The sequence below is a fragment of the Amphimedon queenslandica genome, unplaced genomic scaffold, assembly GCF_000090795.2.
Source record: "Amphimedon queenslandica unplaced genomic scaffold, v1.1 AMPQUscaffold_13414, whole genome shotgun sequence".
NCBI lineage: Eukaryota > Metazoa > Porifera > Demospongiae > Haplosclerida > Niphatidae > Amphimedon > Amphimedon queenslandica.
The window spans coordinates 124,072-149,059 of NW_003546350.1; the positions used below are offsets into that span (position 1 = coordinate 124,072).

General features: G+C 35.0%; 5 protein-coding genes across 6 annotated transcripts; 2 read left to right on the forward strand and 3 right to left on the reverse strand.

Annotated features, from left to right (window-relative positions):
* The first annotated feature begins 14 nt into the window (after window positions 1–14).
* On the forward strand, window positions 15–2,051 carry LOC105312724 (uncharacterized). The gene is made up of 6 exons (XM_011405592.2): window positions 15–194; window positions 290–407; window positions 572–659; window positions 1,145–1,246; window positions 1,447–1,523; window positions 1,804–2,051. The coding sequence occupies exons 1-6, from the start codon at window positions 114–116 to the stop codon at window positions 1,938–1,940; spliced, it is 603 nt and encodes a 200-aa protein (XP_011403894.1). The 5' UTR covers window positions 15–113; the 3' UTR covers window positions 1,941–2,051.
* On the reverse strand, window positions 1,951–3,056 carry LOC109581850 (ubiquitin carboxyl-terminal hydrolase 47-like). Its single transcript, XM_019996314.1, has 7 exons — window positions 3,027–3,056; window positions 2,869–2,972; window positions 2,648–2,781; window positions 2,519–2,566; window positions 2,342–2,466; window positions 2,196–2,267; window positions 1,951–2,112 (listed from the first exon to the last, which is right to left on the reverse strand). The coding sequence occupies exons 2-7, from the start codon at window positions 2,969–2,971 to the stop codon at window positions 2,061–2,063; spliced, it is 534 nt and encodes a 177-aa protein (XP_019851873.1). The 5' UTR covers window position 2,972; window positions 3,027–3,056; the 3' UTR covers window positions 1,951–2,060.
* Window positions 3,057–10,670: 7,614 nt separating this feature from the next.
* On the forward strand, window positions 10,671–13,276 carry LOC100635354 (T-box protein 2-like). 2 transcript variants are annotated; one of them, XM_019996316.1, is made up of 7 exons: window positions 10,671–11,550; window positions 11,626–11,742; window positions 11,806–11,956; window positions 12,017–12,244; window positions 12,285–12,349; window positions 12,409–12,485; window positions 12,712–13,276. In XM_019996316.1, exons 1-7 carry the CDS (start codon window positions 11,021–11,023, stop codon window positions 13,116–13,118), a joined length of 1,575 nt encoding a protein of 524 aa, XP_019851875.1. In that variant the 5' UTR covers window positions 10,671–11,020; the 3' UTR covers window positions 13,119–13,276. The 2 variants fall into 2 exon arrangements, with proteins under 2 accessions (XP_019851875.1, XP_019851874.1); XM_019996315.1 differs by having other exon boundaries at window positions 10,835–11,550; window positions 11,806–11,968.
* A 599-nt stretch (window positions 13,277–13,875) lies between these two features.
* On the reverse strand, window positions 13,876–17,454 carry LOC100635483 (whirlin-like). The gene is made up of 16 exons (XM_003386526.2): window positions 16,669–17,454; window positions 16,562–16,616; window positions 16,349–16,482; window positions 16,148–16,295; window positions 16,033–16,096; window positions 15,860–15,982; window positions 15,664–15,802; window positions 15,476–15,611; window positions 15,323–15,414; window positions 15,106–15,278; window positions 14,992–15,057; window positions 14,804–14,941; window positions 14,636–14,762; window positions 14,324–14,559; window positions 14,186–14,274; window positions 13,876–14,100 (listed from the first exon to the last, which is right to left on the reverse strand). Exons 1-16 carry the CDS (start codon window positions 17,355–17,357, stop codon window positions 13,963–13,965), a joined length of 2,547 nt encoding a protein of 848 aa, XP_003386574.1. The 5' UTR covers window positions 17,358–17,454; the 3' UTR covers window positions 13,876–13,962.
* Window positions 17,455–17,547: 93 nt separating this feature from the next.
* LOC100632876 (glutamine--fructose-6-phosphate aminotransferase [isomerizing] 1-like) lies at window positions 17,548–22,619 on the reverse strand. Its single transcript, XM_003386505.3, has 20 exons — window positions 22,567–22,619; window positions 22,351–22,501; window positions 22,044–22,219; window positions 21,913–21,971; window positions 21,404–21,544; window positions 21,117–21,178; window positions 20,913–21,007; window positions 20,443–20,551; window positions 20,315–20,388; window positions 20,165–20,257; window positions 20,016–20,111; window positions 19,866–19,963; window positions 19,585–19,705; window positions 19,374–19,531; window positions 18,491–18,605; window positions 18,270–18,397; window positions 18,090–18,218; window positions 17,954–17,992; window positions 17,711–17,872; window positions 17,548–17,659 (listed from the first exon to the last, which is right to left on the reverse strand). Exons 1-20 carry the CDS (start codon window positions 22,571–22,573, stop codon window positions 17,615–17,617), a joined length of 2,058 nt encoding a protein of 685 aa, XP_003386553.1. The 5' UTR covers window positions 22,574–22,619; the 3' UTR covers window positions 17,548–17,614.
* Window positions 22,620–24,988: the final 2,369 nt, after the last annotated feature.

Below are 24,988 nucleotides of genomic sequence, written 5' to 3' on the forward strand. Positions count from 1 at the left end.
GGCGTGGTTTGTTACGGGCGTGAGGGTTAAAATAATTGAAGAATTTGTATTTTGTAAACACAAGTTAGGCGGGAATTATCTCAAGCTACTGAAGCTCAAATTAAACTAAAGAAATGGAGAACAGTGAAATAGAGGATAAGCACTTTTGGTTAGCTGCAGAGGATATTCAAAAAACACTGGAATACACCAAAGAAGTGAGTTTATGTAATGTATGAGAACTGAAGCAGTAATAATATGCAATATTTTTAATTCTTTATTCTCATTTTCTCTTTATTTTTCTATTTTAAAGGTACAAGATCAACTTAAGAGTTATGATTTTAGTAAACGTGAAAGAATATTCCAAGGAATCAGTTCCATTTACGAGAAACTGAGGAACTCTGAAAGCTACTGGAGACAAACGGAAATTGGTAATCCTTAAATTTATGGAAGTAGCTATGTACTAGTTAATTATTTTATTATTTATTTAAGTAGTTAATTACCTATTTGTGTTTAATTAATTATATGACAGCAACTCTCTCTCTCTCCACTTCCCTTTCTCTCTATAACTACTCATTCTAATGTCATATCATAGAGATTGAGAATGAGAAGACGAAAGTTGAAAGTGAAATTAATGAAATGTGTCAAAGTGTCGTCCCATCAAGCAAGACTCCAACAATTGAGTAATAAATACATTTAATTAATAAGTGCATTCATAATAATAATAATTGGGGAATTTGGGGCCAAAAATTATTCTCAAAAAACCATGGGCTATAGCCTTGGGTACTTTTCAGAATTTTGGCACTTTTTAAAAATAGCCATAACTTGAAAAATTGAAGTTGGAATCACCTCAAACTTTCTACACAGCATAAGGATATCAATATGTATCAGAAAATGCAATAAAAATTTGGGGTGATTTCGGAGCCATTTTTTGGAAAAAACCATGGGCTATAGCCTTGGATATTTTTCAGAATTTTAGCATTTTCTAAAAATGGCCATAACTTGAAAAATTGAAGTCGGAATCAGCTCAAACTTTCTACACAGCATAAGGACATCAATATGTATCAGAAAATGTAATAAAAATTTGGGGTGATTTTGGAGCTATTTTTGAAAAAAAAGCATGGGCTAATGCTTCATTATTATTATTTTTTATTTATTTTTTGTAAAGAAATGCTCAGGAAACTGTTGAGGAGCTGACAGAGAGTCTAAGAGAAGAGAAACAATTATTAAAGACTTTAATGCAAAAGACTAAAGACAGGGAGTGTATCAAGTAAGTGTATACACACACATCATTATGATCCACTAGTAGCTTTGTATCTTATGATGTGTGGATTTGTAATAATAGCAACTTTAACATAATTATTTTAGTCATTTTTGGTCTCACCAGCGATTAGTGTAGGCCAAGGACTTTGTACAATGTAGTTACTTTGTTTTTAATTAAATTATTTATTTATTATTTTATTAATATAGATATGAGTTTAAACTACAAAAGAAGAGTCTACCAGTTCATTTCAATGAATCCTCAACAGTTGATACTGTTCAAGGATGTATCCTCCTAACATACCAGTACATGTACATCAATATGTACCAGTAATATCATTGGAATGAGTTCCGAGCAAAATAAAATCCTTCATTTCACAGTTGCATACAATACATGTAAACCATACACCTCACTAAAGTAGATCCACACTATACAGTATTACATTGAACTGTGTGGTATGAGTATATTCTAGCATATTGTACATGAACATGTACTTATTTTATTATAATTATAAATATTTATTATTATTATTATTCTCTTATTCCTTAATTCAAAATGGCTACCAGTTATGAGGAGAGATGATGGAGAGATTGAGTCCTTTTCATTTGATATCAGTAAATGTGATCATGTGGCTATAGCTAACTCACTCTGGGGACTAGCAACTAATGGAGTCAACGAAGAACTATTAACTAAACAAAATTAAATAAATTGTATATTTATAAAAAAATTATTACATAGTGAGTTATTTTTTGAAGGATTGCAATTACAAAAATAAAATTAACATGGCGCTTAGAAATTAAACCAATCCATTCAGTTAATCCTATTACCAATATCTATGCTCATGCTTTGATTTGCATTCCCTAATCCTCTCCAACCTACAATACAATAAATGGTAAAGTGATGAGGTATTACATTAACTGATAGTACATGTACATGATGATACATGAGGTTTACTGACCTTGCATACTCTGCCTCTTGTATTTCTGATCTCTCTTTATCTGTTAACTCTTTCATTCTCTCTCTTTTGTCTCTAATAATTATAAACAGTAAGAGGTGTATGTAAGTGTGTGTGTATACATAATGTGTGTGTGTGTTCATTAGTACTTGTAATATATGACATATCCATCATCATATAGTGGTAATGAGTATGGTCTGTCTGAGGTGATGGAATACCAGTACAACCTATTCTCAATATCAAGACATGATATCTCAGCTGGAAATGATAGTCTCTAATAGAACGAGAGAGAGGGAGAGTATCTTTAATATTTTTCAATGATTAACCTCTGTATAATAGATATACTCAACAGGAACTCCACTTAACTCTGACAGCTGTAAAACAATAATAATAATAATAATAAAGTGTTACTAATGCATGTTCTTTGTTATAATTTCTATTTTTACAGATAATACCTTTCCAATAACATGCTTAGGATCATAATCATCATTATCCAGTATAATTTCTTCTATTGGATCAACTGAACATTGTGATGGACGCCATCTTATAACATACACCTGTATCTGTGCTTCATTGTTCTTCTCTGGTTCTAATAATATAGTAATTAATATACTAACAATAAAATTATACATCATGTAACGTACAGTATACTGAAAATATACTGAGATATACTGACCTTTCAATGGTTCCACATACATTTCCTTACTATAAGTATCAATCACCTGATGATCAAGATATACTGTACCAGGGTACACTCCCCTCTTGTAACGTAATCTCATTCTACACAATAAGTTGTCACATGATAGTCACATGATAGTCACATGATGTACTTACTTGTCTAATTCAAGGACACAGTCAATTCCTTGTACTTTTGCTTCTTCAATAATTTGTTTCTTCAATTCTCTCACTGGTGTACCCTTAGCAACAATAGACTCCATCATAAAACTACAAAACTAAAATATTAAATATATAAAATGTAAAATTTAATAATCAATGTTCTTATGTACCTCTGTATTGTTAACTTGTAATAGATATAATTTAATTTTACACTCTCCTCTTCCTAATCCTCTACCCAGTCTTACTATCAACTAGTAGATACACAAAGTAATAAAGAGATGAGTGTGTGTGTGTTATTAGTACTTATAGTAGTGTATAATGGAAAGGAGAAGAGAGCCAAAATAAAACAATAAAGGCTATACCTTTGATCCAGAACCAATATACTCTAATGTCTTATCCATGAGTTCACACCCATTGCTTCTATACACTATAAAACCAGTAGGTGGTACACCAATCAGTGAAACTAGCTCCTCCTTCAATTGAGCTAATGTTATTGTCTTACTAACTTGTACCTGTATCCCTGTATTGAATAATTATTACAACGATTAACGATATTTTTATTATAATAGACAAGTTATTACTTCTTTCTCTCCCTTTATTTTCTTCATTTATTGATATAATTTTCATTATTATTCCTCCTTCAGTTGTAGTGGGTGTGGTTCCAGGTCCAGGAGCTGGGGGTATTGTAATGTTCAGTGCTATTGAGTTGACATGAAAATCAACATATCTGTACATCAAACTATCTTTGAATTCTTTTTGATAATCTTTAAGATCTGATGATACATAGAACAACTGAGTATATGACTGTGTGTGTGGAGGAGGAGGAGGAAAGTGGAATGCATATTGATCAATAAAAGAAGTATTAATGCTAATACTTGTATTATGATCTAACTTTGTCTCTTTTGTTGAGTATCTCCTTTAAAGTACTTCCTACATCACTAACATCACTAATACCAGTATACTTCTCCTTTACTATTCTCATACATGATGGATTGATATTGAATACCTAAATAAAGAAATGAACCAGATCAATAGAAGGAGAGCAATATTCTTCCTCTTACTTCTCCTATATGTTGTTTTAATTCTTTAACAGTCCAACCTAGCTCTCCTCTCACTGGTATAGCTGGTCCTACTTCACCAGTTGACAGATCAACCACTGATACCTTTAGATTAATACCTACACCATCAAACACATGTACATAGCCACATAGATAATAGAGTAAATGAAAGAGATTGGAAACTTCTGCGTGGGCATAGCAATAATGCCATTTGATTGCATTGTTGCTAAGCAAAAAAAATTGCTGACTAGGCAGTTTCTTTTTGACCACAAAATTCTTGATTTTTTCCATTAAAATTAGAATAACTCCAAAAAGAGTGCTCTGATGAAAAAGAAACTCGACTATCAAGGAGTTCAATGTTTTGCACTGTTAATTATTATTTATTTGGTATGTATATATTTAGATTAATATTTTGAGTGTTATAGCGATTTTGCCCATAAAATTGCTGTTTTCTCCCTCTAATGAAGACATTTGTAGCTAAACTCTAAAATGCTTGTCAGAATATAAAAGAACTTTCAATTACCTATGGAATGATATGAGGCAACACTAGAATAGCAAAAGCATGAAAGCTGTAGAGGCGAAAAAGTGTCAAAAAAGATTCAGACTTTGTGTACCCATAACTGGTCGAAAAATAGCTCTATTGAAACAAAAATGTTGCTACAGATAGCCATAAACTTTCTACGTGGAAAGGAAGATATATCATAAGCAAGCGCTATCTAATAGTCACACAATATTCCTTCGAGATCCTTTCTGCACAGCAACTACTGTGGAGGAGATGGGGAATGCAGATAAACATGGACGTTGCCAACCAGGTAACCAGGGGTAACAAAAACCACATCACCAGGCAAGAACGATAGTTTCCAATCCCTTTCATTTACTCTATTATCTATGATAGCCAGCAATAAAACCAACCACACTCACCTTGCTCATTGTATTTCTTAAAGGTTTCATTCTCTTCCCGAGTTTCTAAGAATAATGCAAAAGTATAATGATAATCAGCCACACTCATAATCTGTCCAATAGTTTGATGTTGATACTAAATTTAATGATGATAAGATATAATTGTAACAATAGGAAAGAACTTATACCTCATCAAGGTCAAAGGACTGATCCATTACTTTATTCCAATAATCATATTTAACTAAACGACATCTCTCAATAGGAATATGAGGAGCTAATTCTATTAACTGATAAAGAAATGAACAAAAATGAAAGAATAAATAAAAATAAATAAGTAATAGTTAATACATGGGGCGGCGTGTTCTATCTGATTTATCTGCACGAGCTTCTGGTCGAGTCGCTAAAATAGCGCACGAGGCCGAAGGCCGAGTGCGCTATTTTAGCAACGAGACCGGAAGCGAGTGCGGATAAATCAGATAGCACACGACGCCACATGTATTAATTGTTTTAGTGTATAGTTCCAGCAAAGATTGCACGTGCTCTGCTATCACTGATATCACACTGCTGCACATTAAATAAATGAGTGTGCTATTTATAATATCACACTGCGGTATTGGTGGGAGTGTTCTGTGGGTTTTATCACAACTGTTAGGCCTTTGATCTTTGCTGCAACTATACATTAAACTAATATAATAACCTCATAAGCTTTATCCAGTACACTGGGTAGTAATTCATCTTTATGCACTTCAAGAAATGAGTTTATTAATCCACCAGTAACAGGATGATTACAACATAAATAAATCTAAAATAAAAGACAAGATACACGTGTACATGTAGTATATACTTATAAGTTATAATCAGTCTCACTCTTACTGTACACATCTCTTCTTCGGTTTTTTGTTTCTTTTCTCTCTGTCTTTTCTCCAAATCTATTTGATTATCAACAATCAAATGATGACACATCATCAATAAAACCTTTAATATCTTTTATAATCTTCTCATTGTGTTCTCTTTCAGTGATTAGTTCCATATTCATTAATGATATTCTTTCTTGTAATTTCTCTATTATTCTTTTATTATCTACTAATGGCTGATAGTCTGGACTGGTCATTGCTTTAAGATGAAATTTGCAGTCATCAATTTCAAAAGACATTCCTCTTCTCACTTTGCTAGCAGCTTTAATTAATTATATAATAATTATTATAATTAATAACGATACTCTAACTAACCTGAATCAGGATTACTAGTAAGTGATCTCAAATACTCAATCTTCATTTTTAATAATTTGTCTGACAATTCTTTGTTTTCTTTTTGTATCTCATTAAACTGAGACCTCAATACAGTCAACTCTTCATAAAGTGGTTCTTCCTATTAATAATTATTATAATTAATACAAACTAGTGAGATATACCTCAACTTCTTTAATTGATTCAGTATCAATTTGAACAGACAATGATTCCTCCTAATAATTAAAATATAATTAAATTTATGTGAATTAATGATCCGCAATGAAAAGAATTAAAAATTAAACTTCTAACCTCAGTTACTTGAGCCATTGATATTTCTTGTTTCAATTCAATACTTTCCTATACATACAATTAAGATTACATTGCACGGTCTGGTAGCATAACATATACTTTCTCTTTGCTACTGATAGTATCTCTTAGTTTATATTCAGCTTCTTCAAGTATAATATAAGAAATAACCTGTACATATAATTAACACATTACAATCAACTGAACACATTGTTACATTGTACAGGTACTATAATGTAACTAATAAAAGGAATGATTATATTAACTGACCTCAGTGTGTTGTAGTAAGTCTTGATCCTTTTCTTTTAGTTCCTATACAATACAATATTCATTAAACAATATTCAATTATTCATATTATGTACCTTTTGTCTAACATCTTGTCTCCTCCATAATGTTAAGTTACCAATAGTCAGTTTCTTTAATCCTTGTCCCATTAGTATATGAATATTCTCTATCATCCTCAATACAGTAAACCCAACATCAGAGAAAGGAAAGGAGCAAGTGACACGTATTGATTCAGAAGGCTCTATATATTTAATCTTCAGTAGTTTACCAGAAACTTTTGCAAGAATTTCCTTGATGTCTTCCAGCATATGTTCCTTAGGCTTCCAGTCAAAGATAAAGGTGACTGTCTGACATTGAAGATGAGAAATGGAATCAAATCGTTCGTTCAAGCAAAGAATGATAGAGAGTGACTTGCAAGCTTCACTCAACTTTTCTCTATAAGTCGTAATGTAATCCTTTGCTTCAGTGATGTTCATTTCTTCCACTATGCTACGAAGCAGTTCAATGTCAGTCAATGAACACTCATCTTTAACATGACGAAGGATGCTATAAATGTCTGAGCATTTGTTCACTTTTTCACCAAGGGAGCTACTATAATAAAACAGGAATTCTTTGATGTCTTCAACTGCCGATTTCCTTTCCAAAATCTTACGGACATTATAAAAGAGGCTCACAAATGACATCTTTATGGAACTAAAATTAGAAAGCAAGTCTTTTGTAACTGGTATATGTACTTCACCTACAAAACATGTCATCATTATTATCATTATTGCCATTATTTCTAAAATTATACCTTGAGGTGATAAAGGTTGTGAAGATGAATTACTAGCAACTGATACATCACACGGAGATGTGTCTAAAAATAAAAAATAAATCATGAATCAATAATTATTACTATAGACGTTTACCAGATTGTGTTGTACTGGTTTCATCAGCAGTACTTGCTATAAATATTAATTAATTTATTATAAATTAGTTAATTAATAATAATTACACATGTACCTTGTGGAGCTATATCATGATCTTTAATAGTCTCAGGATCCACGCCCACTTCAGGAGTAGGAAAATACTTACCTAAACACATAATAATAAAACAAAGATAATATTGAACAGTAATTTCTACACTTTGATTCATAACTAACCCACCCACAGGAAACTATGAACTATGAATATAATTAGAGTGGCCAGCAATTACTCACTAATATCATCCAGTATAGTTTGTCCCAGTGATACATTAGTACTGATTGTACACAATACATTAGCAAATGTATGTAAACTGTTGGGATCAGTTTGAACAGCTTCTTTGACAGCAGCTAATAGAGCCTCACGTTGATTAGTAAAGGAACTAGCCGAGACAGCTCTAACTGCTTCTTGTGTTAACATACGTTCATCAAAAAGAGACCAAGCAATACGAATGGAATCACAAAGAGACTGAGACAGGACAGTATGACGATTATTAAAAATATTAATAAGAACCTGATGTTCTATGATAGAAAATACAATGATTATAGTTACATACAGTTATGGTTGACTCACTTAACTTCTCAGCTACAGCAGTTTCATTCATAGATCCTAGAGCATCTGACAGTGAGTCCAAGTTGGCTCCTCCTCTACTGGCAACATTATCAGCTCTACGTAGCCATTGGGAGAGGCACTCTGTCAAGCATTGATTCACATCACCATGCTGCTCTGTTTTAATGGCTTCCAGTGTATCTTTCAGTAGACCTAGTCTCAGTCCCAGCTCTTGCCACTTGATTCTCTGAAAGCTACATTTCTTCAACAAGTCAAGAACATCAATCAAGTCTCTGATATCTATCAATAAAAATCAAAATATAATCTAACACCACATGACTACCTAAACAAGTTTGATTAGTGGCCATAGTTCCATTAAAAGAAGCCTACAAGCACAACCTTCTCTATTTACTTCTAGGGTGGGGTCAAAAAAGGTGTGGTCATGTAGTTATAAAAAGGTGGGGCTGGGTCTGCATGCAACAAAATAGATCTCAGAGTAATCATCATCAATTATATTTTTAGATCAATCATCAATAGCGACCATTAGTACAATAGTATGGTAGCAGATACTTATTACAAATCAGTTCCCTGGCCATGTAGAGATAATGACTAATCTGCAGTTGAAAGGATTTTACATACACAGCATCATGAGCTAACATCTTGACCTCTTCAAACACATTGTGAAGATCAACCTGACAATAATAACAAATTAACAAGAAAACTTTCATCTTAGAACATGTAGCTAAGAATAAACATACCACAAAATGACACTTTCAGTTATGTTGTATGGCTTCTTGGATATACTTGCATAAATTAAATTCAGTACTTATAAACACTGTAGGAATTAAATGTTGAAATATTTTTTTTGGAAAAAAGTTACATTTATTGTAAAAATCTGCATAAAACATGTGCAACAATCTAAAATTTTTTAGCAAATTTTTTTATGTCACCCACGCACTTGAGTTTACAGTACTTTCCATGTGTTGGCATGTGGTCAGTTTGGATTGCCAGACCTTTTAGCAACTTTAAAAATTCGTAAAAATCCAAACTTGGAATCAGCTCAAACTTTCTACACAGCATAAAAGCATGTATATCAGGGAAAATTATAAAAATTAAGAATTCTCTACTTTTCATTTTTGGTGAAATTTGGCCAAAATCCCTGTATAGTACAGGGACTTTGACCCGATTTTGGAGCTACTTTAAAGATTCATAGAAATGTATGTGTATCAGAAAAAATTATAAAAATGAAGAATGCTTTGCTTTTATTTTTTGGCAAAAAATCCCTGTACAGGGACTTTGGCCTGATCAAGCTTCATTATACACACGTGGGACCACACCCAATTTAATTTCACAAGTATTTAGTATAGCACCCTTATAATGACATGCAAGCTATGTTCACAGTTTAACTGATTGAATAGCAGTGTGGTGTTTCATGAGATAAATATTATCAATGAGTATGTTACTGATACATTTGATGATATTTTACACAAAGTAGCTAGTAATTGGCAAATGTATGTTGCCACATATGTGTGTCACATTAACCTTCTTTTGTGAACTTATCTCTTGTTTTGACTCCTTCTCTATCACCTTGTGTCTAATGGCTATATGTGAATTTTATCTCTCACTGTCCACTTTCATTCTTCTTTTCTAACTAAATTGTAGCTGTATTTGCAAGGACAAAGTAGATTGAAGAAAAGACGTTGCATATTTTGTCAAGCAAAATGAAAGCAATGTGTGTATTAAATGTACCGGTATGTATAATCCATTTTGTAGATTTATCCAAGTCCTTTATATGATATCTGCTTTATAATGGCCACAAGAGAAAGGAACAGTTTCATCTGTGTCAGTTAAAATTCTTATAAGTTGAAAATTAATTTCTTGGATTGGCACCTTTTGAAAAATTTGACCCTTTCCTTTGATGTCACCACTAGTGTCTGTCATATGATCATTGTTTCATGATGACCTCTCCCTGGACTGTCTTTCATGGAGAGACTGCTCCAGATGTCAATGAGTGGAGTGTTCTTTAGCACTTGTCAGATACACCATGTGACTATGGACTGTATATGAGGGGATTTTTAAGATGGACTATACTGTGCTCTGCATGCAAGGGCTTGTCTGTCACTATTGGTTGCTGTAATGCAGGCTTTTTAATGACCTGAGTATACATGTGTATGTATTTATAAGTTTAAACAGGATATCATGTTGTGTATGATAAAACGGAACAATCGCAGAAGCAAGACATTAAATTTTTCGAAACTTTCTCTTTGTTTTAATTTTTATGATAATCGATGCACTATTTTGTTTCTCAACAATAATGTTACAGAAACAGTTTATGAGTTCTCCTACACTTGATATATTTTTGCAATTGTACTCAGCCACACCTATCCACTCCATTTCTTCTCACTGGAAAATGTTCATCATTGTTTTTTGTCGAGTATTTCAATGACATTTATCTTTAAAGGATTATTACCAGTCCTTGGCAATCCCGACGGAAAAGCCTTAATGGTCGGTCAGGCGCTAATTTGCACTTATTCTTTCATCCGATACCCAGCGCGAGAGACTATAAGGGGAGACTGCTTCCAAATGATTCAGTCCTGTTTTAGTGTAGCTGGCATACACTAATAGAGATCAGAGCAGTCTCCCACACCTCTGTCTTCTTTACAATTCCTGTAAATTGCCCCTGGCCTGTACGTCTTTACAATGGAAGAAGAGAGCAACCCGTCGCCACAAGAGGCAGAAAACATCTCTACGATCATAGGCGACGGTCTCTCGGCTCTAAATGGAGCGAGGGCTGTAGAGAGAGGAGAGGAGTCCAATCCAGATGAAGAGAACATGTCCCTTGCTGTCCCTCCATCCAGCTCCACCCATGACGAGCAGACTGCCCTTGGTTCTGCTACAGCCATTACCACTGTCCCTAGCCCTCAGCAGCAACAACAGCTCGTTACTGTTACAAAGCAAGAGCCCCAGGATACACTGCCTGTGACACTCAGCCCAGTCCCTATTGCTAATACACAGCTAGTCTCTGATATGAACCCACCACCAGCAACTTCAACTCCTACAAACCAACAGCAGCAGAGGACCATTGCTAATCTTCCTCCCAGCATACCAGCAGGGAAGATCACCAACTATTGTCCAAAGCACCCACATATTGAAGTAACGCTGGACGGCAAAGAATTGTGGGATGAGTTCTTTCGTAGAGGTACCGAGATGATTGTTAATCGTGCAGGAAGGTAAAGGATGCATGCTGCATACCTTATTCATTTACTAGAGCAGACTATGTTATGTATTGTTTCCTTTTCTTACAGACGCATGTTCCCTGGGTTTTCAATCAGCATTAGTGGCCTCAAGCCTAAATCAAAGTACACAATGAAGTTGGACATTGTGCTAGCTGACACTCACAGATTCAAATTTCTCAACGCCAGGTATGCAGTTACATTCAGACATTTTGCAGCATGCTTGATCACATACCTCCTTATGTCCAATAGATGGTTACCAGTAGGCAGTGCTGAACCTCAGTCTCAATATGAGACCTACATACACCCTGACTCTCCTAATACTGGGACGTTTTGGATGAGGCATGGGGTCTCCTTTAGGAAGCTAAAGATCACCAACAACAAAGATAGGCCTGGTTCTAATGTGAGTGCAATGGTAATGAAGCATCTTTTTAAAATTGTGTAATTATGTTTTATAACTTAGGCACTCTTGCACTCTATGCATAAGTACTTCCTTCGCTTGTATATTGAAGAGGAGAAGAAGGTACCTAGTCAATCAGGGGAAAAAGGAGAAAAAGGTGGAGACAAAGAGAGAGGAGGAGGAGAGGAGAAGTCTCGTCCAACTCACCAACAAACGATAGCACGGCCAATTTTATCTATTGAGTTTCCAGAGACAACATTCATTGCCGTCACTGCGTATCAAAATGAAGAGGTTAGTCTTGTCTGTGTAGTCAATTTTTAGGTTTTGTTAGGTCACGCAGCTCAAGATCACAAATAATCCATTTGCAAAGGCATTCCGGGAAAATGCCGCAGACATGTGAGTCATTAATAAGTTTTGATTGTCCAATTAAGCCGTGATCGGCTCTCTTCCTCCAGGGACTGGGAAACAGCTCAAGCTTTGTATGGCAACTCTTCAACTTATCTTAGTCCTGGGACTACAATGACCCATGCAGGTGAATGATGTAGACATTTATAAATTAAATGTATCATTGTACAATGTAACCCATTCTAGCTGTACAGGGTTTAGTCTTGTGTTGCAATGCTTTAGGCATTTCTTGTTATTGTTTTCAGAATGTGAAGTTGTGTTGTTGTGACTCGTGGTTCCTTTCCTTTGCTATGCATTAATGAAACACCTAATGTGTCACATGTCACACATTCTCTTTGTATGTTCTCCTTTAGGTAGCTACAACTACCTCATGTCACCTTCTCCATCTCCCTGGGCCATTCACTCTCCGATGCTCTCCCCTCACTCCATGCCTCCATCATTCCATTCAATTGGGACCCCTCAAGCCCACTCGTTGTCAGGGACCTCGCATTATTCACCAGAGTCTCAGTTCCGGCATCCTCTCCCACCTACTCCCCAAGCAGATGCTAGTTTTTTTCAATGGCCGCAGCCACAGCAGCAAAGGAGCAGTGAAGTCTTGCATTCTCCATACCTCCCTCCACCTTTAGTATCAACTTACCCTCACACTCCAACTCCTCTTCAACACAGCATCATTGAGACTTCACCTTCTGGTGATACTCTCACTTTGCCTGATTTTGGGAGCACTTTTGCAACAGTTCCAACTGTGACCACAAACCATTGAAGATAAGGCGAGGAGAAGCAGCAAAACTTTTGAACTAAAACATAAACTCTATTCTACTGACAATCAATGCACTTTTCTGCATTCACTAAAGATAATTTTAAAATAAAGTATATTTCATTTTTGGCATGAAAATGGTGTGTTTATAGAATGAGGCAAAATAACTTCACCTCACAGTGATAGTAATGTAATGTATGGCCTGTTTAAGAGTAATTCAATGTGCAAAGTTCAAAGTCCAATTTTTGATTATAATCACCTCAATTTCCACAAAATATAGAGCATGATAATGTAATTAAAAATTAAGAATTCTTTCCTTTTCATTTTTGATGAAATCTGACCATTACAGGGACTTTGAGCCGATTTTGGAGCAACTTCAAAAATTCATAAAAAAATTCAAACTTGATCGGAATCAACCCAAATTTTTTACACAACATAAAAACATGTATATGTATCAGAAAAAATTATAAAAACGAAATATTTTCTACTTTTAATTTTTGGTACAATTTGGCCGAAATCCCTGTACTATAGTACAGGGACTTTGAGCCGATTTTGAAACAACTTCAAAAATTTGTAAAAAATTTAAACTTGATTGGAATCAACCCAAATTTTTCACACAACATAAAAACATGTATACGTATCAGAAAAAAATTATAAAAATGAAAAATTTTCAACTTTTAATCTTTGGCAAAATTTGGCCAAAATCCCTGTGCTATAGTACAGGGACTTTTGGGCCAACTTGCATACATGAATAGTGCATTGGTTCAGATTTTCACATGTCACATCATGTCTACTTTTAAAATCTAATAATAATAAATATAATCTCGTGTGTGTGGATAATGTAATGTAATTAAGATTGAGGTGCTGACACAACTAGTTCAATGGTTGGCCTGTCACTGTCATAATTCTCATTCAAAAGATTATCTGCATCTTCACACGGAACTCCACGCAAATCATCACCATCAACTTTGATTATTATAAAACCAGGCTGTGTAAAGGAAAGAGAAGAAGGGATACAAATAATGCAAGTATGAATGTTGTACCATATTACATTCACTTTATAATACACTCACTTGTAAGAATCCATCATTAAAGGCAGCTCCATCTTCTACCACTTCAGAGATAACAATATTACCAGACTTGTCTTTTTTTACTTCCAAGCCTGCAATATAAACGCACAAATTAACACAATTTTGATTGATAAACCTCACCTAAAAAGAAAGCAGTTTTCTGTATATCAATGAGGATTGGTTTCCCTGGACTCTCAATATTTCCGGAGAGAGGATCAGGATCAGGAGGAGCAGGTGCAGGTGGCAGCTTTTTAACCTCTTTATTGTCTTCTTGTTTCTTTGCCTCTTCATCTTCTTTGACTCTATTAGTAGCAGCGGCTGCTGGATAGTTCTCATTCCATGCCAAAAATGATTCTCTTGACTGTAAAACTGAGTCCCTATAGGATAGAACAATGATGAATACAATACAATATTACACAGTGTGAAAGTATAGATATATTTGTTGGATTGTACCTTTGCAATTCCTTTGCTTTATTCAGTACTTCTTTAGCAGCTGGATTACCAAAAGCACCTTCAACCTCAAGCTCTCCATCTTCCTTTATAGTTTCAATCTTCTTTAGGCCTGATACTCCATTATGATCTGAACAATGATTAATAATTATAATGTGTAATGTCTCTAACTTTTTAAGTCGCTTATAACAGATTGGTAAGGTTGAGTCTTAGCCTCGTCAGTTGAAGGAGGTACGTCAGTTACTGGAGGAGGAGGAGGAGGGGAAGGAGGAGATAGAGGGAGAGGTTCTGGCTCAGGCTCTGGCTCAACTATAACAAATAATCTTTCACTGATGATGCACACGTACATTAATAAATACCTTCAACTGTAATGACTTGACGAGAAGAAGGGGGAGGAGGAGGAGGAGGAGAAGGGCTAGGAGCAACTACAAAAGATACTTTAAATTTTCAAAATAAAGTAAATCATATTTTACCATTTGTCTGAGTAGAGGGAGTAGGTGGGTGAGTGCTAGGTTGTATGGAAATTGGCATCAATATGTCTTCTTCATCTTCCTTGCCGCTACGCTTCTTCTTATTCATGGCAGCTGCTTCATGTGGAGACACAAGCTTATCAAACTTTGCTATATCTTGAGGTTTCAATAGCGGCCTAAAATATAACAAAATTAAAATAATTATAATTGATAATGTTACCTGACGTCATTGAGTAGCTCCAGTTTAGCAGGAGTATCAAGTATTACCACAAGAAATTGAACTAGATTCTTTAATTTACCACCTTCCTCATACTACATATAGATATACACAGATATATGTGTACATCATATTAACTAATCTTAATTAACATACATCACTTAGTTTCCTCTTTAATGCAGCAACTTCATCTTCATTTAATAATTTACGAGCTGAATCCAGCAGCTGCTCACTAACTGGACTGAATACTGTAGACGCTAACATAACTTGAGTACCTACCCCATACTCAAACCTGCAGGAACAGTGACACTCAAAGAGAACCAGTTAAATGTAGCTGTCCTTACTTTGGGCCTGAATTAGGATCATCTGGTGATATCTCAGATTCACTTGTTTGATGGTGAAGAGGCTGGTGTGAGTTTTCTGATGTTGCTGGAGTTGAAGTTGCCAAAGGAGAGATGGGTGATCTGCCATAGTCACCTGCATCTAAATGATGTAAGTATACAGCATGTCAAGTGTTGCTAATACTCCATTAAATTGTACTTGAAGATGATCTTGCTCTTCTAACAAATTTAGGTGATTCTGTGAGTCTGTCTTTAAAGTCTGACGGAGAACCATCAGTTTTGTGAAGTTTAGTACGTGGAAGACTATTGTAACCGTCAACCCCTAGAAATGAGCTAATAATGAATAACACCTAAGCACAGGATTGAATATACTTCTAATATTCTCCTTAGACTCCCTGTCCTTCTTAGATACAAGTTTAGGGATTCGTCCAACCGACTAATGGTAAAGGAAAAGATTGTATTTAATAGATAGAGTGTGTGATTTTACTTTGACGGTCATGATCAGTAGTTGGTTGTTCTTCAATATTGAGGCAGCCTCATTATGAAGAATATTCCGGAAACTAGTATTGTTAACAGTCAGTATCTGATCACCAACCTGCAGGCCATGTTCTTCACAAACTGATCCAGGATCAACCCTGTCATCAATAAATATTGAAACAGCAATGTTGAGTAATAATGTCAGCCTTACTCCACAACAAATATCCCAAGCTTGAATTCTTGTCCTCCTCTTATTTTGAGACCAAAAGGTCGTCCATGCTCTTTCCTAACTACCACCTTTCTCTTGTCAGCAGACGAGAGCAAGTGATCATCAAACTGCTCCACCTACAGACACGAGTACACAAGTATAATATAAGTATGTCATTGATATTTGATATTGTGCTGGTGAGTGATCTCAACTTACATCATCATTATCAACAATCCCGTTCTCTTTGACTGGCCTTCCTTGTGGGTCCACCCTTTTATACAAAAAGAATAAGTTTCATTAGACCATACACTGTACTTCCTTACCATGTGAATGCCTCAGATGTAGGACTATCAAACTGGGGTAGCCTGCCCATACTCCACAGAATGATTCTGAACTTGTCGAATGCCTTGATAACTGTAACAGCTGATTCATGTGATATCCATTCAAAATTGATCCCATTAACTTCGCTGATTTGATCTCCAATTTGAATACCAGCTGCTTCTGCCGCTGATCCTATCTCAACGTGAGATATGAAAATCCCCAGCCCCATCTCCTTCCCGCCTCTAATACTGAAACCCAGTGGTCTCCTTCTAAATCTCTCTATCAACACTTCTTTTGTTTGTCTTCTTCTTGAGCTCTTGTGGTGAAACATTGGATGTGCCATCTTCTTATAAGGAGCAATGGAGTCGTATTCTTTATGGTCACTCTTAGGAATTAGATCTCTGATGGTCATTAAAAGGTCCAGTTTCTCAGGCGTGTCAAGGCAGGAGAGAAGAGCTTTCATTAAAATTGAGACATTGCGATAGCTCGTGTATTCTTTCAAGGCATACTGAATGTACTCCTTTTCCGACTTGTCCAATAGGTAGTTGGCATCTTGACGGAACTCTTGTACTCTAATATTCTTCTCTAGTTCTTTCTGGTAGGCCATTCCTCCCTCTGCTTTGATTTGCAGCCTATTATTGGGTGGGGCTGGTAATGGAGCTAGATAGATCACGTGATCAGATCCACCCATTCTTTTCCAGTAACCTGAAGTATTTAGTCTTTCTCCTATGTATCTGTACAAAATCAAAAATTATCGATTCATCTGATTACTAGCATCTTGCTCTTTGGAAAAAGATTATTAGATAAATAACACCTGGTTTATTAATGGTTGCTAAGTAGATACTCTTCTTGCCTTGTGTAAGCAATGTCTTATTCAGTAGTGACGATATATGATATGGTATTTAATCAATAAAAGGTATATATAATTTAGTCATATAGTTCTTAAAATCACTCTACTGTCACACTTTTTGCCAAATGTCGTGGACAATCAACCTGAATAAAAAACAATGAAACCTTCTTCAAAAAATAAACACTAAATCTTACATCATGTCCTCCCATCACTGCAATGTGGAATGACAACAGCTGGAGCGGTATCACTGTTAGTATTCCTTGAAGACAGTCGACAATATGAGGCATCTGTACAGTACGAGTTACTCTACTAAGAATCTCTTCATCACCTTCTTCACATATCACCACTGGTCGACCCTTTATTTACAAAAAATAGCAAAAATATTATTATTATTGTGTAAAATTAAAGCACTATATACAGAATAAATATTAACTTACTGAACGAGCAGAAACTTGTTCAAAAGCATTGATACATTTCTATAGGAGAAATAAAACAATTAAAACAATAACTTGTAAGGAAAGAAGAGGAATTAATAGAAATTAAAAGAGAGAGAGAGATAGATAGAGTGGTTACTTTGTACACATTGTCTTTGGTGATGATCATAATAACTGGCATCTTATCATCAATGAGTGCCAATGGTCCGTGCTTTATCTCACCACTTAATATACCCTCTGAATGCAGATAAGCAACTTCTTTAATTTTCTATTTAAAAATTAATAATTAGTTTAGCCACACCTACAATGCATGTCTTACCAGTGCTCCTTCAAGGCAGGTAGCGTAATTGAAGCCCCGCCCCATTACTATGATACTCTTGTGGTGATGAAGCTCTTTTGCTAGTTCTCTTATCTTTTCATTCTGCCCAAGTACTTTCTTGATCAAATCTAAAAAGATAAAACGATAATAAACAAGAGCAAAAAATACATGTACATGTACATATATATACATGTACATCCCATAAAATTATTGATGATTACCTGGTAAAACTTTAAGTCCATCAATGATCTGTCTTCTTCTTGGTTGCTTGCTGACTCTGTCTTCACTCATCACTAAACCAAACATGACCAGAGCCACAAACTGACTAGTATATGCCTAATAATAATAATAATAATAATAATAATAATAATAATAATAATGAAGATATTATATATTAAGAACAGTTTGACAGGTAACATAACATGTATATGCATCAGTAAATGTAATAAAAATCGGGAATTTTCTCCTAGCCATTTTGAAAAAAAATTTTGAGCAACTTTAAAAAATTTGTAAAAAATCCAAACTTGATCAGAATCAGCTCTAACTTTCTACACAACATAAGAACATGTATATGCATCAGAAAATGCAATAAAAATCGGGAATTCCCTACTTTTCATTTTTGGCAAAATTTGGCCAAAATCCCTGTACTATAGTACAGGGACTCTGTTCCGATTTTTGAGCAACTTTAAAAAATTTGCAAAAAATTCAAACTTGATCGGAATCAGCTCTAACTTCTACACAACATAAGAACATGTATATGCATCAGAAAATGCAATAAAAATCGGGAATTCCCTACTTTTCATTTTTGATGAAATTTGGCCAAAATCCCTGTACTATAGTACAGGGACTTTGGCCCGATTTTGGAGTAACTTAAAAAATTCGTAAAAAATCTGATCTTGATCGAAATCAGCTAAAACTTTCTACACAACATAACATGTATATGCATCAGGAAAAAATATAAAAATTAAGAATTCTCAACTTTTCATTTTTGGTAAAATTTGGCCAAAATCCCTGTACTACAGTACAGGGGCTTTGGCCTGATTTTGGAGCAACTTTTGTATCAGAAAATGCAACAACGATTCTCTTCTAGTTTCTCTCTCCTACCTTAGTGCTAGCTACTCCAATCTCAGGTCCAGCATTAACATGAACTCCGCAGTGAGTCTCCCTACTGATAGAACTACCAACAGTATTAGTGATACCAACGGTTAGTGCACCACGCTGCTTGCAATATCTCAATGCATTCAATGTATCAGCAGTCTCACCTAATAAAAGAATATGAGATATAATATATATGTTTAAGGAGAAATTATTGTACCAGATTGTGAGATAAAGAAGACTACATCATCACGAAATATTGGTGTACTACGATCAAGAAAATCAGAAGCTAATTCTACCACAACAGGTAGCTCTGTTAGCTCCTCAAGAAGCTGCCTAGTCTAAAGGGAAGGAGACATGAAATTATAAAAAAGGAAAAATGACAAAAAACATAAAGAATCAATTTTAAAATATGTACATGTACATGTATGCAAATTAATTTATAATATATTAATAAGGTTGTAGTTATTAATATTAATAAGGTTGCAGTTATTAACTAACAGCGAGGGCACTGTGGTAACTGGTACCACAAGCAATGAATATGATCCTCCGTGAGCGCCTTATCATTGGAATGTGATCCTTTAATCCACCCAACACAACTGTATAAAATAAAATAAAATAAAAATAATAATAATAATAATAATAATGTACCTTTATATTCATCAAAGAGTATTCTTCCTCTCATTGTGTTAACGACACTCTCCGGCTGCTCAAAGATCTCCTTTTGCATGAAATAATCAAAAGACCCTAAACCAAAGGAAGAAACTATAAGAACCAAAAGTACATCGAATGTAGAGTACCTTTCATTATCTCTTGAAGCTGCATCTTGATAGTGTGCAACTCTCTCTCAGCTGCTACAGCCTTGCTCTTACGAATGTGATGGATTGATAGAGCTACAGTAGGAGAGAGAGAGAGAGAGAAGTGAAAATGAAAAAGAACATAAAACTCACATCCATTCTTCTTGACAGCTGCTACGTCATCATCTTCAAGGAATATCACCTTATTAGTGTGTTCAATGACAGCACTAGGAGGGGGAGGGTACATAGCAACAGTAGTCATGACAACAGGCCACACCTACCTTGCATCCGATGCAAAGAAGTACTCAATCTGTCTGTTCTCTTCAGACGGATTGAAGGTGGAAAAACTGTTAGCTCTTTGAAAGTCAGGAGCAATATAGGAACTGGAATCTATGGAGGGAGAGAGAGAGAGAGAGAAAGGGAGAAGGGAGAGAAAAAAAGAGACAGGAAGTGCTATTATATTATAATGATATTCATTGACCAGTCAAGGTGAGTCCCACTATGCTATGATGAAGTTTCATCAGTTTAAAAAGAGCTACAGTGCCACAGACTGCAACACAAGTAACTCTGTGGGACATGTAACATCCATCTTCCAAACAATTTTTGAAAGGCCTCAATCAGCCTTGATCATTAGGTGGTATTGAGGTCTGACAGCAACATAACAATAAATAATAATAACAATAAATAATAATAATAATAATAATAAATAATAATAATAATAAGTGATACAGGATAAACATAATAAACAAACCTGGTACTCCTCCATTAGCAAAGACACAGGTAGGTATATCATCAGTCACTATACTAGTATCACTGAATATACCAATCAATAGTGGACTACCACGCCTACAATGAAGACATCATGTCACATGTAGAGTTGGTTACAGTTTATGGGTAAACAAACATTAGGCCATTAGCTACTGTTAGTATGATGTCATGTGACTGGTGTCCTTACCTTGTGGCTACTATCTCTCCTGGATAATGTATGCTCTTGCACACAATGGCAAATGCTCCTTCCTAAGAATTAAAATTAATAATAAAATACACCAGTACAGTTGCATGCAGTGAAAATAGTGTACATGTACATGTACATATACATGTCCTTATGCTATGTATATATAAGTTTGAACCACAATTTGTCTACAGAACTATCCTTTAGTTTATACAATATAGTGACTGAGTTTATCAACTAACACTCATTACTGGAGACTAAGAGAAAGGGAGGGAGAGTGTGTCACTCACCAGCTGCTGTATAACTTGCTCCATTAGTTCTTGAAGGGTTGGCTCTTCTTCATCAGTTGATTGTGAATGATATAAATAATTGAGCAGTTTTGGTATAACCTCTGTATCTGTGTCACTCTCAAATACATAATCACGACTTTCCTAGAAATCATAAAAACACACAATAATATTTAATACATGATGTACATGTACATTACAACACAATGGGTATTAATGGTAGTAGTACTACTGGCAGTGATAAAAGGTGCTATGGACTATCTGTACAGGGTACATGAGGAAATTTGATAGGTCCATACTGTAGGTGGTTGGTATAGTTCTGGTAACAATAGAATGGGTTGATAATTAACACATTCACTCAATCAGTCTGGCCCTCTTTTAGTCAGTGCTATAGAGAAGGTTAGAGAAGGTTTGTGGGTTTGGCAATGGACACTAATTAGTTCTTTTATTACAAGTGTCTCTTGAATTCTTCAAAATTCACTACAGCCTCTTTTATTCACTTATAAACTTACCAAGAACTTCTTGATGTCCTTATAATTGGTAATGATACCATTATGAACAACCACAAACTCTACAAGGAAAACAATAAAATAAAAAATAATTATAATATAGAAGGAGAGAGAGCAAAAGTAAAATGGTCTACCATTTTTTGAGTTGGATCGTTGTGGGTGTGAATTCACTTCATTAGGTACCCCATGTGTTGCCCACCTCGTGTGAGCTATTCCAACGTGAGTATCAAGGACTGAGTCCCAGTCAATGTCCTCACGTCCAAAGACCTCGTCATTTAAAGAACTGACCTTACCCTTCTTCCTGATGACTCTATCAAGAGAAGAGAAAAACAAGAGAGAGAGAGAGAGTGAGGACAATGAAAAGGTTTGTCATATCATTGTTATTTTATGAAAAAGAGAGACAAATGGATGTACAGGTGCATATAAACCAGCTTCATTTACTGTGTGAGCTCTTCTCCTTCTTTCAAATCATCAAACGCCACACCAGCGGAGTCATAACCTCGGTACTCGAGTCTTTGGAGTCCTTGCAATAGTATCTGTAGTATCCTGTGTCTGGTACGCGGGACCAGGTGATTCAGATAACCAAATATGCCTAAGGAGGATATATTGAATTAGTCGGCTATACCTGAAAGAGAAGAGAAAACATAGTGGACTTACCACACATCACTTTCACCAGTTTCTTGAAGTTAAGGGTAATTAATAAAAGCCAAAACCACGCCCAAATTAGGTCAATTTTCCCGCCAAAGCGCGCCATTAAGCTATTGTCAGGATTACTGAAATATACGGAACAGGGACCCCATAAAAGTAGGAGTAGGAGTTTGCTAGATAAAAGTAGGAGTAGAAGTAGGAGTTACACAACTTTTTTTAAATGCGTGGGTGGATATACCACCACACATTTAAAAAAAGTGGTAAGTCAGCACTTTTTTAATAAAAAAAGTGGTGACTTACCACTTTATTTTTATTTTTATTTTTTTTAGTGGTAAGTGGGTGGTAAGTCAGCCGCCCACGCACTAAACAAAATCAGGAGCAGAGTGGAATACGTAGTGTGTAGTTGTTATGATCATAACTAGTCTAAGATATTAAATTTTTTGTGATTTTCATTGTGCATTTATATATTTTTCTTCATGAGAGCAACTTAAACAAAAACTTTTAAAATAATAGTAACTAAAATAAATCAAATTTAAGTTACAGCTAATTTTACTTACGATGCTATAGCAATGATTAATTAATCAACACAAGTGCAGCAGCTTCATGTAGATCCAAACAAATCATTGATTATTACTGTAAAAATTGTATTGGAGACACCATACAACACAAATGTCTATGCATGCCCAAAAAATTTTAACAACATTGGTTTTTTTTACTGAAATTAAATATAAAAATTATTTCCTCGTGTAAAAATTAGCATTTTTTGGTATAAGGTAAATGATGCGTTATGTATCATTATTATTTTGACTATTAAGTTATCATTTTCTAACTTGTGCAGTTGTTTCTGAAATAATTGTGAGTTTAATCTTAGTATCTGTAGATACAGCCATAGATATTACAGCTAAGTATTAAAGTCAGTACTCCACGGTATCAAATTTGTAGCCGGGCCGAGTTCAATTCTTTTTAAATGTTGCCTATTAGCATTGTTAATTTGTCTCTGCATTATGTTTTATACTGTTTGCATTTAAATATGACATTTAAAAAAGACAAAATCAAGTTAAAATAAAGGTAGCTATAGCTACGACTTCATCCTTTCCAAAATAATTAAAATAGAGCTAGTGAAGTGCACTCAGTGAGATGGTGTAAATTTGCAATGGCAATAGCAGTGGATAAATTTACTCCATTATTAGAATTTCCATACTGAGTACATCTTTCATAACACTTTTTAAGTGTGCTAAATTGTCACATAATTATTTCTTTAATTTTTGTAGGTCAACCATCAATATATCTTAACTATAACTTTTTAATAATTCATGCATTGTTGTACATGTACTAGCTATGTTAGTACTGTTAGTCTATAATGTGCAAGAACTTAACCAACACAATATCATAGAAAAAATTATCAAGCAAGAAAAAGGATGGACATGCAAAAGAGAGTCAAAGTGAGAGAAAGAGAGAATGCACTAAATATGATAAAAGCTAGATGGACGGTAAAGCACAGATCTATAAATACTTGACCAGAATAATCTAATCATAATAAAAATAGTAACAATGGTAACAATAGATCAAATACTTAATCAGAAGGTTATGGTTAATGTATCAGTATAATGAGACTACCATTAAGGCCACTCCAATTTGATTCCTTGTTTCCCATTACCCGCCCGCATGGGGCCGCATCGCTATTCATTATTGCGGTTTTTCATTGATTATACAAGCAATTTATACAGCTGATAATGAATAAATTTAATGAAAATGAACAAACCCGCCGCGCCCGCCCGCATCAGGCCCGCCTCTGTAATGGGAAACTATGAATCTTATTGGAGTGGCCTAATAAAGACTGCAAAGTGTTTACCTATACATTATTCCTGTGTACTCAATGAAAAAAAAGTAGCCCTCCAATTTATAAAACAAACTAAATTAACTCACCAAACTAACTCAAATTTATTGTTAAAATCATTTAAATTGCCTATAAATGTCTTTACCTTCAAAAAATAAAGTAGCTGCACCTACTTTTTAATCATATCATGGCTGCATGGGCGGATGACTCTTACCCACCCACGCATTTACTTCTAAAGGCCTCCATACACTAGGCAACTTGTTGCTAGCAACCAAGCAACATGTTGCCAAAAATAGAACATCTTTCTATTTCTGGCAACATGTTGCTTACAAGATCAAAGTAACCACAAATGTTGCTAGCAACATGTTGCCTCGTGTATGAAGGCCTTAACTCCTACTCCTACTTTTATGATTTTATCTAGCAAACTCCTACTCCTACTCCTACTCCTACTTTTATCTAGCAAACTCCTACTCCTACTCCTACTCCTACTCCTACTCCTACTTTTATCGGGTCCTACGGAGGGAACATACTGCACAAAGTTCAAAGCTGCGAGATGGAGCCATTCAACACTCTCTACTTTTATTACCTGCTGGT